A 14171-nucleotide genomic window follows, 5' to 3' on the forward strand; every position below is an offset into this window, starting at 1 on the left:
GAGATAAAACCGTAAGGCTTAACGAGATTAAAGTGGATAATACCTCGCAAGTTGTTGTAAATCATGACATTTAGTATCAGAGCTTGCTTTCAAGGTATTAGCATGACATTTAGTATTAAAGTTGGCTCTTAGGGTACTAACAATATGCTGCTAGGGACGGTGGGTCATCGTTGAAGTGAGGAGGATGTCATAGTCCTAGTGGGGAGTGAAAAGGATGTCATGCTCTTTGTGAAAGTCATAATCCCATGTCGATTGTATACTAAAGTTGGTCTTGGGATATAATAGGAGTGAGGAAGATGTCATGATCCTAGTGGGAAGTGAGAAGGATGTCATGCTCTTAATGGGAGCCATGAATCCCATGTTGGTTCTATACTAAAGTTAGACTTCAGATATAAGTAAGCTTGTGTTGAAGTAAGGAAGATGAGGAGGATCTCATGCTTGTTGTGGGAGCCATGAGTCACATGTCGATTGTGTACTAGAGTTGATTTTGAGATATAAGTAGCCCTTTGTTGAAATGAGGAGGATGTGTTGGTCTTGGGATATAAATAGGCTCCGTTGAAGTGAGGAGGATAGCATGGTCCTAGTGGGGGCCTTTGGAATCACACGTTGATTGTGTACTAGAGTTGGTATTGGGATATAAGTAGCCCTTTGTTGAAATGAGGGGGATGTATTGGTCTTGGGATATAAGTAGGCTCTATTGAAGTGAAGAAGATGTCATGGTCCTAGTGGGAGACCTTTGTTGGTTGTGTACTAAAGTTGGTTTTAAAAAGGAGGACATTATGATCCTGCCTTCATTGGAGTGAAGAGGATGTCATGATTTTAGTGGAGGCCTCATCAATTGTGTACTAGAGTTGGTTTTCAATATAAGTCAATCTTTGTTGAACTAAGGAGGATGTTATGGTCCTACCTTTATTGGAGTGAGGAGGATATCATAATCCTAGTGGTAGCCTTTGTTGGTTGTGTACTAAATTTGATATTGAGATATAAATAAGTCTTCATTGAAGTGAGGAGAATGTCATAGTTTTGCTTTCATTGGAGTAAGGACGATGTCATAGTCTTGCCTTCATTGGAGTGAGGAGGACATCATGGTCCTAGTGGGAGCCTTTGTTAGTTGTATACTAAATTTGATTTTGAGATATAAATAAGTCTTCATTAAAGTGAAGAGAATGTCATAATTCTGCTTTCGTTGGAGTAAGGAGGAAGTCATGGTCTTAGTGGGGGCCTTCGTACTAAAGTTGATCTTGGAAAAGAGAATGTCATGGTCTTGTTTTTATTGGAGTGAAGAGGATCTCACGATCTTAATTGGGGGCTTTTGTTAGAGTTAGTCTTGAGATATAAGTAAACCTTCGTTGAAGTGAGGAAGATGTTATGATCATAGTGGGGGTTTTCGTTAGAGTAAGAAGGATGTCATGCTCCTAATGGGAGCCATGAATTTTATGTCGATTGTATATTAAAGTTAGTTTTGAGATATAAATTTTCAAAATATTTTTAGATTTTTTTAATAAGACAAAACTGTAAAATTTAGTAAAATTATGAGACCTTACGAGATTAAAGTGAATAATACTTTACAAAACTATGAAATCTAACAAAATTAAAACGAATAATATCTCATCAATTAACGTAAACTGAAACACATAAGATATTAAGACAACTGTTAAGTTTTCTAGAGAGATCATCACCCTTCTCTAATAGCACTTAACGAATAATAAAACAAGTATTTTAGATGCCCCAAGTCTATATCAGACCCCCACAAGTTATTGTTCAACCAGAGCCGTCTTGTCTGCTAATCGCTAGTTGCCTTAATGACCGGACACACCCGATTCAAGTGTTAGCAACTACGCGAGTAACAGGTTCACTGGCCATTTGCGATATTATTGATAGCCGAAATGGAGTTAGTTGTACTGGTATGAGAGAAGCCGCTTTCGTTGATGTCCAATATACTTTTTATCATATTTTGAAAATGGAAAACCGGCTTTTAAGAAAGGAAAAAATTAATTTAAAACAAAATGGAAAAATAAAAAAAATTACTCAAATTAAAACCATTATCAAAATTAAAATCCACAATTTTATAGCAAATGGTAAGAAAATAAGAATTAGCAAGTGTACCAAACTAATAAAAACTGACAAATACTGAGTTCTTGATAAAGAGAGAAAATTGAATATTTTTATGGAAGAGAGAAATAATGACAAAAGATAAAAATTCGGCTAAGTAGGAAGAAAAATGGATTTTTGATTGAAGAGAGAAATTTTTTTTTTTTCAGAAGAGAAAGAAATGTAGCGTTATAATAGTAAAATTAAATTAACATGATTAATGATATTAAATTAATTCTAATTATATTAATTAATAACATGATTATTTTTCAAAAGTGTATATGTAACTTTGTGCCATATTACATAACTAAAAAATTGATACTGATTAGTTAAATTAATAATAATAATAATAATAATAATAATAAAAGATTTGCATGATATTAAATTTTTTATGTTAAATTACAACGTGTGCATTTCACAATCAATTTTTCGTCAAAAAAAAAAATTTCAATTTATTACAACTCCATAAAATTGAGTAGAGCATTTAGGCTGTGTATATCAAAACAAGAAACTGACTGCTAAACAAACATAGTGGTAAATATAATATTAATACTAATTAGTTAGAATTTATGTACCGTCGTCCATTATTATTATTATTTTATTATTATTAATTATATATTTCATTCCTTGCACGTTACTACTTTTTTAAAGTGAAAAAGTTTAAAATGCGTAAAATATTGGAGGGAACAAGGAGCCAGGGGCGGCCATGGCTATGGGCAACGCTTTTTTGAAAATCCTTCACTTTTGTTATATACAAAACTATACCTACAAGGTTTAGTTATGTACTTTAATTTTATCTTTATTTATTATTTTTATTTAAGATTATGTTTATTAGGGAAAAATAAATAAATAAACAGAGGAAAATATGAAGAATGCATATACATCATGCAATCAAAATTCAAAAACAAAATTGAGGCAGTGGCCGTGGCCGTGGCCTCTTTTGTTGTGCTACTGTCAAGCCTTTTTGTACAAGTGACCTAAAACTTAAAAACATATCCATCTGCATTGCACAGTTTGCACTGCCGTATACAGGACAGCTGCACAAGCAGTCATCGGCTACAAAATCCAGAGACGGATTAATTGAACTAAGAAGCACATGATTCAGATTGTGCCGTAGATGTATTAGGCTGTCAACCAAAAATCATTAACACGGTATTGAGAGAAGAGACCATAAGGATACCCAACGAGCGGCTGGCAGCTTCAACTCTGTCTGTCTGTCTGTCATGGAGATATTATCATAATATACTATTTTAACAAGTTACAAAACATCTAAGAATCTGTAAATTTCGATAGATATTTGGACGAACTGGCAAACTGAACACAATAGCTTCCTCAAACTCATACACAGAATTGTTTTTGGTCTTCTGTATGAGAAGGATGCAAGTAATCATCTTTGTATACTTGTGTAAAACAACCTCTTCAGGCACCACATGACAGTTAAACAGAAAGACAAAAAAAAAAAAATTACATCTTTGAGATTTCACAAAAGTCAACACTGGCATTTTGAAGAACTGAACTACCCCCACAGTCAATAGTTACCTCTAATTACGATGACCTTGTACATATTCCATCAAAACATCAATGAACCCCAAAAGATTTCAGTCACACAAAATCTAAGAGGAAAAGCAGTAACCAGCCATCCGTTCTAGAAAGCAAATGCTGCGGCTGATAAATCAGTGACTCAATTCACGAAGATCGCAGTCACATTAAAAACAAACAGTTATGCTTCTCTAACGAGATCATGGGAGAAATACAGCGGAAGCAGAAGCACTGTTATCGCTTTCATTAAAGTGGTCTAATCAGATAGAGAACCATTATGAAGCAACTCTTGTTTTAGTTGCTCCAAATCATACATCTTGTCATTCATGCCTTCCCTTTTATATGCCTCCACCATGATGGAGAAGGTTATCTCATTTGGTTGGCATTGCTTTTCTTTCATTCGTTTAAAAACTCTCTCCATCTCCATCAAATCCTCTGCCTTTGCACATGCAGATATAACAGAATTGTAAAATGAGGTATTTTCTGGTATCTCAAACTTGGCAGCCAACTGAACACTGCTAATAACTTTATGAAAGAGACCAGCAATGGCATATCCATTGATAAGGCAGCAAAATGTCTTGGTGTCTGCTTTCATCCCTTCGGCACGCATTTGATCAAATGTGTATTCCATGTGTTTTGCATCCCCCACATCAGCAAATGCCTCAATGACATTGTTGTAAGTAGAGGTTGTCCATGGAAATTGAAGCTTACGCATGTATTCCATCACAGATGACATTTTATCATACATTCTTTTCTTCCCATAAGCACCAATCAAGATATTGAAAGTGCGCGTTTCTGGCTCAATTCCAAAATTACGGAATTTCTCATACCATCTCTCCATCATATCAATCAGACCTTTGCTACCAAACACACTTAGAATGATGTTCATTGTCCATACATCAGGTTTGCTTGCTGAGCTCTCCAACATGCCAGATAGCACTTCCTCCATCTGGTCAAATTTCCCTGCCTTACCATATCCACTTAACACTATGTTCTGTGTAACTGTATTTGGAGTTATCAACCGCTCATCCATTTCCCCATACAGTGACTCAACTAAGTCAAATCGCGAGGCATCCACACAAGCCTTAATTAAGGTACTGTAGGTGAAAACATCAGGCTGGCAACAAGGAAGGGTTTTCATTTGATTAAGAGTTGAGAAAGCATCGTCAATGAGGTTGTTTCGACAATAAGCTGCGAGTAATGCTGTGTAAAGCTCGGAAGTAGGTTCACATCCTTCTTCAACCATTTCGTGAAAAAGCTGAGCGGCATGGTGGGGTTGTCCAGATTTTCCAAGAAGAACAAGTAGTTTCATATAGGTGCCTTCTTTTGGTTGATAAAAAGGTTGATCTCTTAGCATCTCAAATACCTGAATATTCAAATTGGCCACGGTCACACTCATAGAAGAAGAAAACAAGCATACCCACTAGTTAATTTTCGCGCGAAAGAATCCTACAAACTGCTAAAAGGAACTGTTTTTATCAACAAAAGTCTACATTTTTTCAAATGTTAGAAAGGACCTTGACGTTGGTAAGCAAGGCCAACAATTTAGCATCTGTAAAGTAATAAGAATGAATTATAAAGTTTTGTTAAGACATTGTTGTGCAAGAATTTGGTAGACCCGGAAGTGGAAAATGAGGAAGAATAAAAAGAAGAGAAGAGAGTGACCTGGAGAGCTTGAAGCCACTGCTTCTTAAGGATGCAATCAGACAGGGTTTCGGTGACGGTGCAGACCCAGGCCTTGGCGTTGTTCTTGCGGTCGAGTTTCTTCTTGAGATTCTTGAGGGGGGCTTTCTTGGAAGAGCCAGGAATAAGACTATGTGATAGGCCAGGGTACTCTCCTACCTTCCAGTGCCTCTGCCTCTTCGTATCACAGACAGCATTAACAGCAAGTGGACGAAGGATTGAGTATGGAGGATGGGGCTTGCACTTCTTCTCTAAGCGTGGGGGAGGAGAGGAAAGCAGAGAAGAAAAGGAAAGGGACATTTGGGATGACTGATATTTTGCTGCAGCAGCAAAGCCTAGGAATAGGATGCAACTGCCAGTGAACTCGATCTTCGCTTTGCTTTTGGGCTTGTGGACATTGGACTTTGTAGAGATAGCAACTGTCGAGTTTGAGCCGAGTTCACCAAAATATCTGATCCCCTTTTGTTAAGGGATTTTTTTTTTTTTTTCTGTAATAGGATAATAAGAGTAGTTTTTTAGTTTTTTTTGTTTTTTTAAAGCATAAGAGTAGCTAGTATTTTGGTTTCTTTTTAGGAAGGAAATTTTGAATTTATTTGAAGAGAGGAAAACCTTCCATGAGAAAAAATATGCACAAATCATTTGAAAGTGGTTCTTTTTAAACAAGAAAAGATAAAATTACTTTAATTTATGTCTATTCTTCATGCTGTTTCTATTAGTATTTCATTGTTTTTGTGGCATTAACAAAATTGCACATTTACAATTGTGACGTGTGAACTTGATTTTATCATATTTGCTTCTTTCTGGACAAGAAAAAGAAAACAAAAAACTTAGTCCAAGAAATAGCAACTCGAATACTGGTGATTACTCGATCCATATAACTACATAATTTAGCTTTTTCTATATATCTATAATCGAAGTGAACTATCATAAGCTCATATATGGCGTTTTTTCCAGTTAGCTATATCCATACAATTCAGCGGTCTTCTACTTCTGAGAATAGAAGAAAAGATTACCAAAGTTTTCCAGCCTGTAGCTGGAAACTGACATCATAACTACCTTAGCTAGACCCATATTTTAGCAGTTCCCACCTGAATGGTTGGAATACATAAACAACTTCAGGGGAGCTTTTGAAGAGCAGAGCCACACATACACAGACAGCAGCAATTGCGACCATGGAAAGCATTGATGGCCTATATACTAGGGATGTTCTGCTGTTTCCATAAGCCAGCTTCTGTTCACATGCCTTGCAACACTCGTGCCTTGCTTTCATCTTAATCTTTTCCATCTCCAGACTTGCTGCTTTTGCCAATCTGCTACCATCCGATACTTTCTGCTTGGAATTGCAGTCTAACAGGGTTCCAGGGATATCCAGCACCACATGTCCACATTCTGATTTTTTGTTAATTTTTCTCTGAACTAGGTGGATGTAGGAGTAGTTACCTCGAAGGCATGCATAATCATTAGGTGTCAGACCTGTGCTATCCCGAGCACTTTTCCAGGCTTCAATTGCCACCTGGACAATGCACATAACCGGATCAGCAGCAGAAGAGGAGCCCAAAGTGAGTGATTAAGACAATTTTATACCAGAATGCATGAAATTGCTGAATTATTCCCCGACAAAAATTAAAAACTATTTTGTTAGAAAATTCAAAGAAGTGCTTTTGTGAGAGAGATATATATCAATCAGCATTTGAGCAGTTCAGGCTCAGTAAAAGTGAGCCATCTAGGAGTTAAGTAAGATCATAAATCAGTGAGCTAGAAAGAGAATGCAGAGGGGCACACAGGGATCATGAATTAAACTCAATAACATGGTTCCCAATTACTAAAATATAGTTAATTATCATGACAATACACAGAGAGACATAAGGAGATACCGATCCAGGATCATCAGTTAATGCATCTATAACATTCTCAGAGCCTTCCCTACTAGCTGCCACGTGAAGAGGAGTCAACCCAGCAGGCCCAGCAACATTTGGCTTAAACATGAATCCATAGTTGTTTCCATCCTTCTGTGGCTTCTGCTCAGATCCAGACTTATCCAATACTTTATCTGGGACATATCTTAATAGTAATTCTACCATGGGCCTGCAGTTTCTTCGGACGGCTCTGTGAAGCAGACACATATCCAAAAAAGCAAACTCAATAGAACTATGGTCCCCCAAATCAACTGTTCCATCAAAGAGAATGCCCAGAAGTTTCTTCACAACAGCACACCAGTCATGGTCCATGGAGAATTCCGTAAGCCACTTGAACCGCCTGAAAGGAAAGAGATTCGAATTGGGGTTCAAGTGACCCAGCCTCCTATTTAACTGATTTCTATGAAGAAGCCATCCCATTTCATGTATAAAGTCCAGTGCTTGCTTCTTGGTTTCCATTTTCTCCGCATTTTTGTTAATGTCAACAGTAGGTAACGCTGTTTCTATCACACCCTCCAGAGTACAGATCTCAGAACACACTTCTTGCTCTGCAACTATAAAAGGAAAAAAGGTGCTGCTGAGTCCATGGTCTTCAACCTGATAGAATCAGATAACCAAAATCCTTGAATTAGAGTGGAAGGGGAAAAATGCTCCATCCACACATGAAACAAACAATTGTGGCAATTATCTCCTCATTGTGTTTTTCTTTTCTTTTCAATATCCAAGATTGGGACTCAACTCGCACTTAGTGCATGTCTTTCCGATGATCATTACCAAGTCATTGACTTGATTGCCTGGTTTTAAAGCATATGATAGTATTTGATCAAGAAGGTAGGCATATCAAGTAACAATATTTCACAAAGTAATACATTAAGGCTCCATAGATCTTAATTATAGGAATAATTAAGGATAACCACCTTTATTTAATGGGATGGAAAATTAAGAACTAACCCTGTAAAAGCCTTCAATTTTCCTTCTTCTTTCCTGTCATCTCCAATCCCCACCCCCCACTCTCCCAAACCACCACACTCAACACATACGTAACTGCATTATAAAAGCTAGCCATTTTTTAACTTGAGATCTATCAGTTTGTAATCTTAAACAACCTTCATCTTAGATACTTCAGTAATTTACCATATCTAACCAAATTTTACTATGAAAAAGACAAAAGAACATGATCAGAAAACACAAAACAACGACAGCACCTCAATAAATCCTCTCCCAGAAACATTTGGTATTGAGCAAGGGAAGCAAAGGTACTGGAGTTCATCATGTTCATTGACGGGATCAACAACCTCCATCAAGTTGTAACAAGTTTCTTGTACCAGATATTTTCCTTCGATCGAACAGAGTAACCTAAACCAGAGGTAGTTGGATTTAGTACTTGTTCAGTCAAACTAATAGTGTAAAAGAATTATTTGAATAGTAGATTTTATTAAATCTGAGATCCTTCACATCCTATTTCACAAAGTAAAAAAGATGAAAAGGAAAGGCATAGCTGGATGCAAAGAGAACGAAGCAATACCTAGTACTGGACCGATTAAGGTTAAAGCCTTTAACTAAAAATTGAGCTCTCTCTGTTACAGATACAGCAATTGGTTTAATGCTTGAGATCCTGCAGTTTTTGTGGCTTTTCAGAGGTAAAGGGGTATCCAATACGACCCTACCTGCAGCACAGATGGGAGAAAACACAGGCTCTTCTTTTTGACAATGTCACTACAAATACTATATTTTTGGGAAATTAAATAAACAGGAGAAACTGTGACTAAGAAACTCTTTCAAGTTCACACATATAGACACAGATACATACAAACATATAAGCAGAGAGAGAAAGAGCAGAACCATTATAAATAAAGGCAACAGAGTGCTGAACCCTAGCATACACCCATCCTGTTTTCCAGAAAGAGTCATCGGACACATCAACTAGCCTTCTCAAACTGGAACCCAGATCACAGCATAGCTGTATGTAAAACAGTTAGTAAGCGGATCAGTAAGTCTTTTCCTTAATAATAGATGCAGTTCCCATTTACCAACTGTGACAAAGCATACCTCTTCCCATGCAGACTCTCGTAAACGAAGATATATTGTTAATATTATACAGCCAGGTCTTATGTAGCTTTCAATGTCTGTAGGACTGTGGGATAGCCAGTCAAGGACCTGAAAGTTCAATGACTTCCACAGAATGAAACCAACTCCATGAAGATTATCAAATAGATTTTGAACCTAAACAATTCTTCAAATTACCTGTCCACGTAGAGCAATAGGAAAATCCTTTGGGTCCTTTCCAAAGAGCTTAAATATGATTCGATCAGTGCGACTCTGAACAATAGTAAGAAAATAGTGGTCAAGTCAGAAAATCCTTTAACATCTTAAAAAAACTTCAAATAGTTGTGCTTTGACTGCATTAAGTTCTCTCAATCATAGCAAAATGTCAACCCCATACTTGACAACACAGAAATCATAGAACAAACTATTAGAAAATAGAGAATGAGATAGTCAACAGCCTTTCCAGATTAATTATAAAAATAATTGCATCAAAACTGAAAAACAAATGAAACACAGTTGGATGACTCGTGCATATTTGTTGGTTGCTTGTGTTCTAGCATCTATCTCTATGCACTATACGCTTAGAGAGACAGATGCAAAAAATGGAAAATATAACTTACAAGCCTTTTGTTAACGGTAAATATTTTTATGATTCAACAATATTGAATTGAGCATAGTGATAATAACATATTCTAGATGGTAATCAGTCAGCAAGCAATCATTATCTCTCTATCCTAAAATATAATCAAAAGGCCATAAAGCACTTTAAAACACAAGGAAAGTTGATTCCATCAAAAAGAAATGAGATGATATCGCACCTGAGCCTCAATGCTGGAAGTTGATGGTGACTGGCTGGAAGTTGATGGTGACTGGCTAGAAGTTGAATCTGAGTTCCCACTCAGTTGTGGACCTTGAGGTGTACTTGACTTGTGTGATTCTGACACACACAGAGAGCTATGCAAAGACCCATTTACAGGGTTTTTAGGGACCAGAGATCTTTCCAAGTTTTCTACATAGTCTTGTGAATCATCATAAACATTATTCAAGTCTATGTTATTCATTTTGATCCTCCCAACTGTAGCCTCTGGTTCATTTGCTCTGAATGGAAAGCTGGCTTCTGATGGAATGGGTATTTTGGATGGTGAACCGAACAGACTTCCATCCTGAACATCGTTGTTAGCTCTTCTCTGTGCCAAATCAGAAGCAGGTAGAGTCCCACAATGACCCATAGGCATCTGCCTATTGGGGATATTAGCACAGTCATCTATTTTAGAGGCTGATGCAGAAGGCCTAGCAAGTTCAGCACCATTAGAAGCCAAATCAATCACCTTTTCAAGATTCCCAACAGACCTCCCAGCATTAACTACAACTTGAGAACCTTGAAGTAATCCAGATATGTTTCTTCCATTAGTTGAACCAGCTACATTGGCCAGGCTCCTCAACAGATGAGAAAGAAGATCTTGATCCTTAGTTTGATCGGAGTTGTTAGCTGCAATTTTACGAAAGCCAAAAGATCTTCAAGTGAAGAAAGGAGAATGAAGGAGGAAGTTTGAGAGACAGTAAGGAAAAGCATATCACAAATAAACTAAAAGCATATCAAAATGATTCTACAAGCATGAACTATTCTGCAAAGATTACCAGTGGAAGTTAAACATTTATATAAGCAGCTCCACTCTCCAGGTATCCTACAACAGTTACATTAATGAGCTCAAAATTAAAGGCATCTGCCAAGAAGGCAGCGCTCAGTGGCACTATTACATAAATAAAAATTGAGACGAACCAACGGGTCAACTTGATGATTGATTGAGGACAGACCAGAAAATCTTTCATCCACAACAGATGTAACCATTTATTTCAGTCAATAAACCTTTCTTGTAAACATCCATTTGTTCTACTGGGAGGAAAACGTGCACATGGAGATATCTTGAAAACCATAAGTGCAATATGAGAGAAAATTTTAACACTCCTGTCTTTTACTAGGAAGCATTAGAATCTGCAAAGTCACTAATCTCTTTCAAGCTTAATATGAACACTCATGGCTCCAAATTCAATGATAAATTCAGAGTTACCATAGCCATAGCTGGAGACTTCTAAAAGTTTTTAAGCCAGATTTAATAATTTCCATCCATAACTCCAAGTTTTATCACTGTGGTGAAGGAAGTTAGAATTTTAGATGGCATTCGCATCGCAAATGCCCATGGCCCATAATTCCTCCTATCATGAACTATACCAGAAACTAAGTTTGAACCAGCAATCTGCCACAAAATCTTTTGAAGAATAACCAGCCAAGATGAGAACACTGCAGAAACATCTTTTCAGAATTATCATGTAGCATAGACTCTTCCATTTGGAAATTATATCCAGTCCCAAGTTTTCAAATTGACCATTACTACCTCTAAGATTTTATTTTCACAATTTCATTTGGAAATTATTCAGTCCCAAGTTTTCAAATTTACCATTACTACCTCTAAAATTTCATTTTCACAATTTAAGTTATCAAAGTACAATAAGTATTTTAGACCCATAAGCACCTTGTTTGCTTTTCTTTTACCTTTATTTCCTGTCAACAACTACACTACAATAATCTAACTAAAAGAGCAGACTTGCAAGAACTTTTCTCTTATAAGTCACAAACATAGAACCCCTGACTCTAAGAATGATGCCAAATTGTAACTCCAAATTAAGCTAGAAGTTTGGACAGGTCATATCAGCCCTATGCTTCACAAAAATCCTGGTTTATGTGGTTCAGCACAAAATTCTAACATTTTCCCTGGAATGAAGAGCATGCTAACCAACAAGCACACTGTCAATCCATCTATTATTCTGTCACGCAAAGGAAAGCATGCACTAATTTCGTCGACTTATAGACAAGGTAAGTATAAGGCAACGTGCATAGAGCAGAAAATCCAGGAGTGCAATCTCATCCATAGCTTCCAGTAGGTCTTCTATGCAACCAATTGATACCACTGTCCTAGTTAAGCAAGAAAAAAAATTAATTTTGGGTTAGAGCAGATACTTACAATGCATATTAGAGAGAATCCTCAGAAGACTTATCAACAAAAAACTACTACTCCTTTCATCATTCAGCGAACCTGCAGTAGCTACATTATCGGGATGTGTCTTCCTCCTACGTCTGTTATGGCCGGCCAAACGTCTACGACAGCTCCTCTTCCCTTCATCAAACTCTTGAAGAACATGAAACCTGCCCATAAGTAAAACAAGTTGCATCTAAATGAAGAACCAAGAATTTTCTGCTACATTAGACTACAATTAAAAAAGAATCTAAGCTACCTGAAAGTAAGAAACTAGAAATTATAATATGCGAAATGCACTCAGAAAGTAATCAATCTAATGGCCAGGATCAGGATGATAATTTATCCTCTAAGACGCAGTTTTTTAGTAGTCTATATTTCACAAAGATAGTAATAAAATATAACCTACCTGCTACACTGTTGACAGAACCGCTGCATAACATTTCCCACAAGTGCTTTACTGGCCTTCGAATGCATATCACAAACTTTATGCCGTCGATGATAATCCTTGGCATTGCTAAGATCAGCCCTACAGTCCTCCACCTGACAAACTGCACGACTAGAAGCAGTTCCAGTAACCTTAGTTTTCTTCCCACACTTTGCATCGTCATCCATGATAGGGTAAACTTGCCCTCCAAGCTTTAAACTAGGGGAACAAGCATCACCATTTTCCTCCGCATCATCAACAACCACAACCCTCCTCCTTTTCTCCAATTCCCTCTTTCCTTTCTCATTTTCTCGATTGTTATGTTCTGAACAAGAAGATGAACCATGTGAAGAACGTGCATTTGCCGGAGTTTCAGGCGCAACAGGAAACAACTGCCTACTCCTACAATCTGATGGCACAGAATTTAATTGAGTAGCTGTAAAAAGATCACCATCCCATTTCCAATTATCCAAATCCCATTCTACACTCTTTTTTTCAACTGCTTTCAAATCAGATACCGTTGGACCATATAAATGCTGAGGCTTGCCTCCAAATTTAGCCTCCATTCATCAACTCAAAAAATCCCCCAAAAATGCAAGTTGGAAGATTCCAATTGAATTAAAGACAAGTACAGAAATTAAACAGGAATCCAGAATAAAAGAAAAAAGAAAACTTTAAAACACCAACAAATTAGCAGCTGAGATGTCCAAAGAGATTAAACCTGAAAATGATTATCCTATTTACCCTCCTTGCACCGCCAATATTCCAAAAACAGTGCATCCAAGATATCCATAGACCCAAATAAGGGTTGCCCACATGTCCAAAGTCGTCTAATCACCCAGTAATCACCTCAAAATCCATAACAAAATCATCCCTTTATTTCAATCCCGGAAAGTTGCAAAATTGGAGTTATCACCAAGACTTATAACAAGCTTCATACGCCAGCAGGCTCGGGAAACATCAAATTCATAAGGGAAAAAAAGGGAAAAGGAACAGAAAAAGAGAAACTTGCCCAGAAATGTAAAGAGGATAGGTGTAACCCCCTGAGAAACAAGTGTGAAGAGGAGAGAATATGGAAGACGGGGAAAGAGGCAGTCCTCTGGCGGAAGCAAAGTGAAAGACAGAAGATGAGGAAATTTAGGGAAGGTTAGGAGAAAGTTTGTATGATATAAATGCGGTTTTATTATATGAGGAATCTAAACCCCACAAGCTTTTCTCTCGCTCGCAACTCTTAACTCTTCACTGTAATAAAATAAACTGAAATGTTAGTAGTAACAATAACTTCTAACACGTGTGGTTACTCCATTGGACATTCTCTGTAAATTTAACCGTTTGTCTGGTCTTTGGGAATGCCGTCAAATTTTCACCCTGACCCAATGACTCTGAGGCTGATGAGGTCCTGCCCTGCTGGGGCTGACGATGGCTCATTGGCTTGGC

General features: G+C 37.3%; 2 protein-coding genes across 2 annotated transcripts; both read right to left on the reverse strand.

The window, feature by feature from the left end:
• Window positions 1-3359: 3359 nt before the first annotated feature.
• Window positions 3360-5759, reverse strand: PPR2 (Tetratricopeptide repeat (TPR)-like superfamily protein). The gene is made up of 2 exons (XM_022905561.2): window positions 5296-5759; window positions 3360-4996 (listed from the first exon to the last, which is right to left on the reverse strand). Exons 1-2 carry the CDS (start codon window positions 5611-5613, stop codon window positions 3887-3889), a joined length of 1428 nt encoding a protein of 475 aa, XP_022761296.1. The 5' UTR covers window positions 5614-5759; the 3' UTR covers window positions 3360-3886.
• A 429-nt stretch (window positions 5760-6188) lies between these two features.
• LOC111306980 (squamosa promoter-binding-like protein 1) lies at window positions 6189-13883 on the reverse strand. Its single transcript, XM_089751782.1, has 10 exons — window positions 12717-13883; window positions 12296-12477; window positions 10094-10764; window positions 9474-9548; window positions 9279-9386; window positions 9072-9189; window positions 8755-8896; window positions 8435-8585; window positions 7188-7826; window positions 6189-6826 (listed from the first exon to the last, which is right to left on the reverse strand). Exons 1-10 carry the CDS (start codon window positions 13298-13300, stop codon window positions 6371-6373), a joined length of 3126 nt encoding a protein of 1041 aa, XP_089607908.1. The 5' UTR covers window positions 13301-13883; the 3' UTR covers window positions 6189-6370.
• Between the last annotated feature and the right edge of the window lie 288 nt (window positions 13884-14171).

Source organism: Durio zibethinus, chromosome 22 (genome assembly GCF_047325235.1).
Source record: "Durio zibethinus cultivar Kanyao isolate XHJ-2024 chromosome 22, ASM4732523v1, whole genome shotgun sequence".
In the NCBI taxonomy this organism is placed as follows: Eukaryota; Viridiplantae; Streptophyta; class Magnoliopsida; order Malvales; family Malvaceae; genus Durio; species Durio zibethinus.

Excerpts from the sequence above, each read along its gene's own strand:
- PPR2 (XM_022905561.2), bottom strand. The coding sequence starts at position 5,613 with ATGTCCCTTTCCTTTTCTTCTCTGCTTTCCTCTCCTCCCCCACGCTTA. Across the intron at positions 4,997-5,295 it reads AGTGGCTTCAAGCTCTCCAG|GTATTTGAGATGCTAAGAGA; the intron begins GTCACTCTCTTC and ends TTGAATATTCAG.
- LOC111306980 (XM_089751782.1), bottom strand. The coding sequence starts at position 13,300 with ATGGAGGCTAAATTTGGAGGCAAGCCTCAGCATTTATATGGTCCAACG. Across the intron at positions 8,586-8,754 it reads CTTAATCGGTCCAGTACTAG|GTTACTCTGTTCGATCGAAG; the intron begins GTATTGCTTCGT and ends CCTCTGGTTTAG. Across the intron at positions 6,827-7,187 it reads TAACTGATGATCCTGGATCG|GTGGCAATTGAAGCCTGGAA; the intron begins GTATCTCCTTAT and ends TGCATTGTCCAG.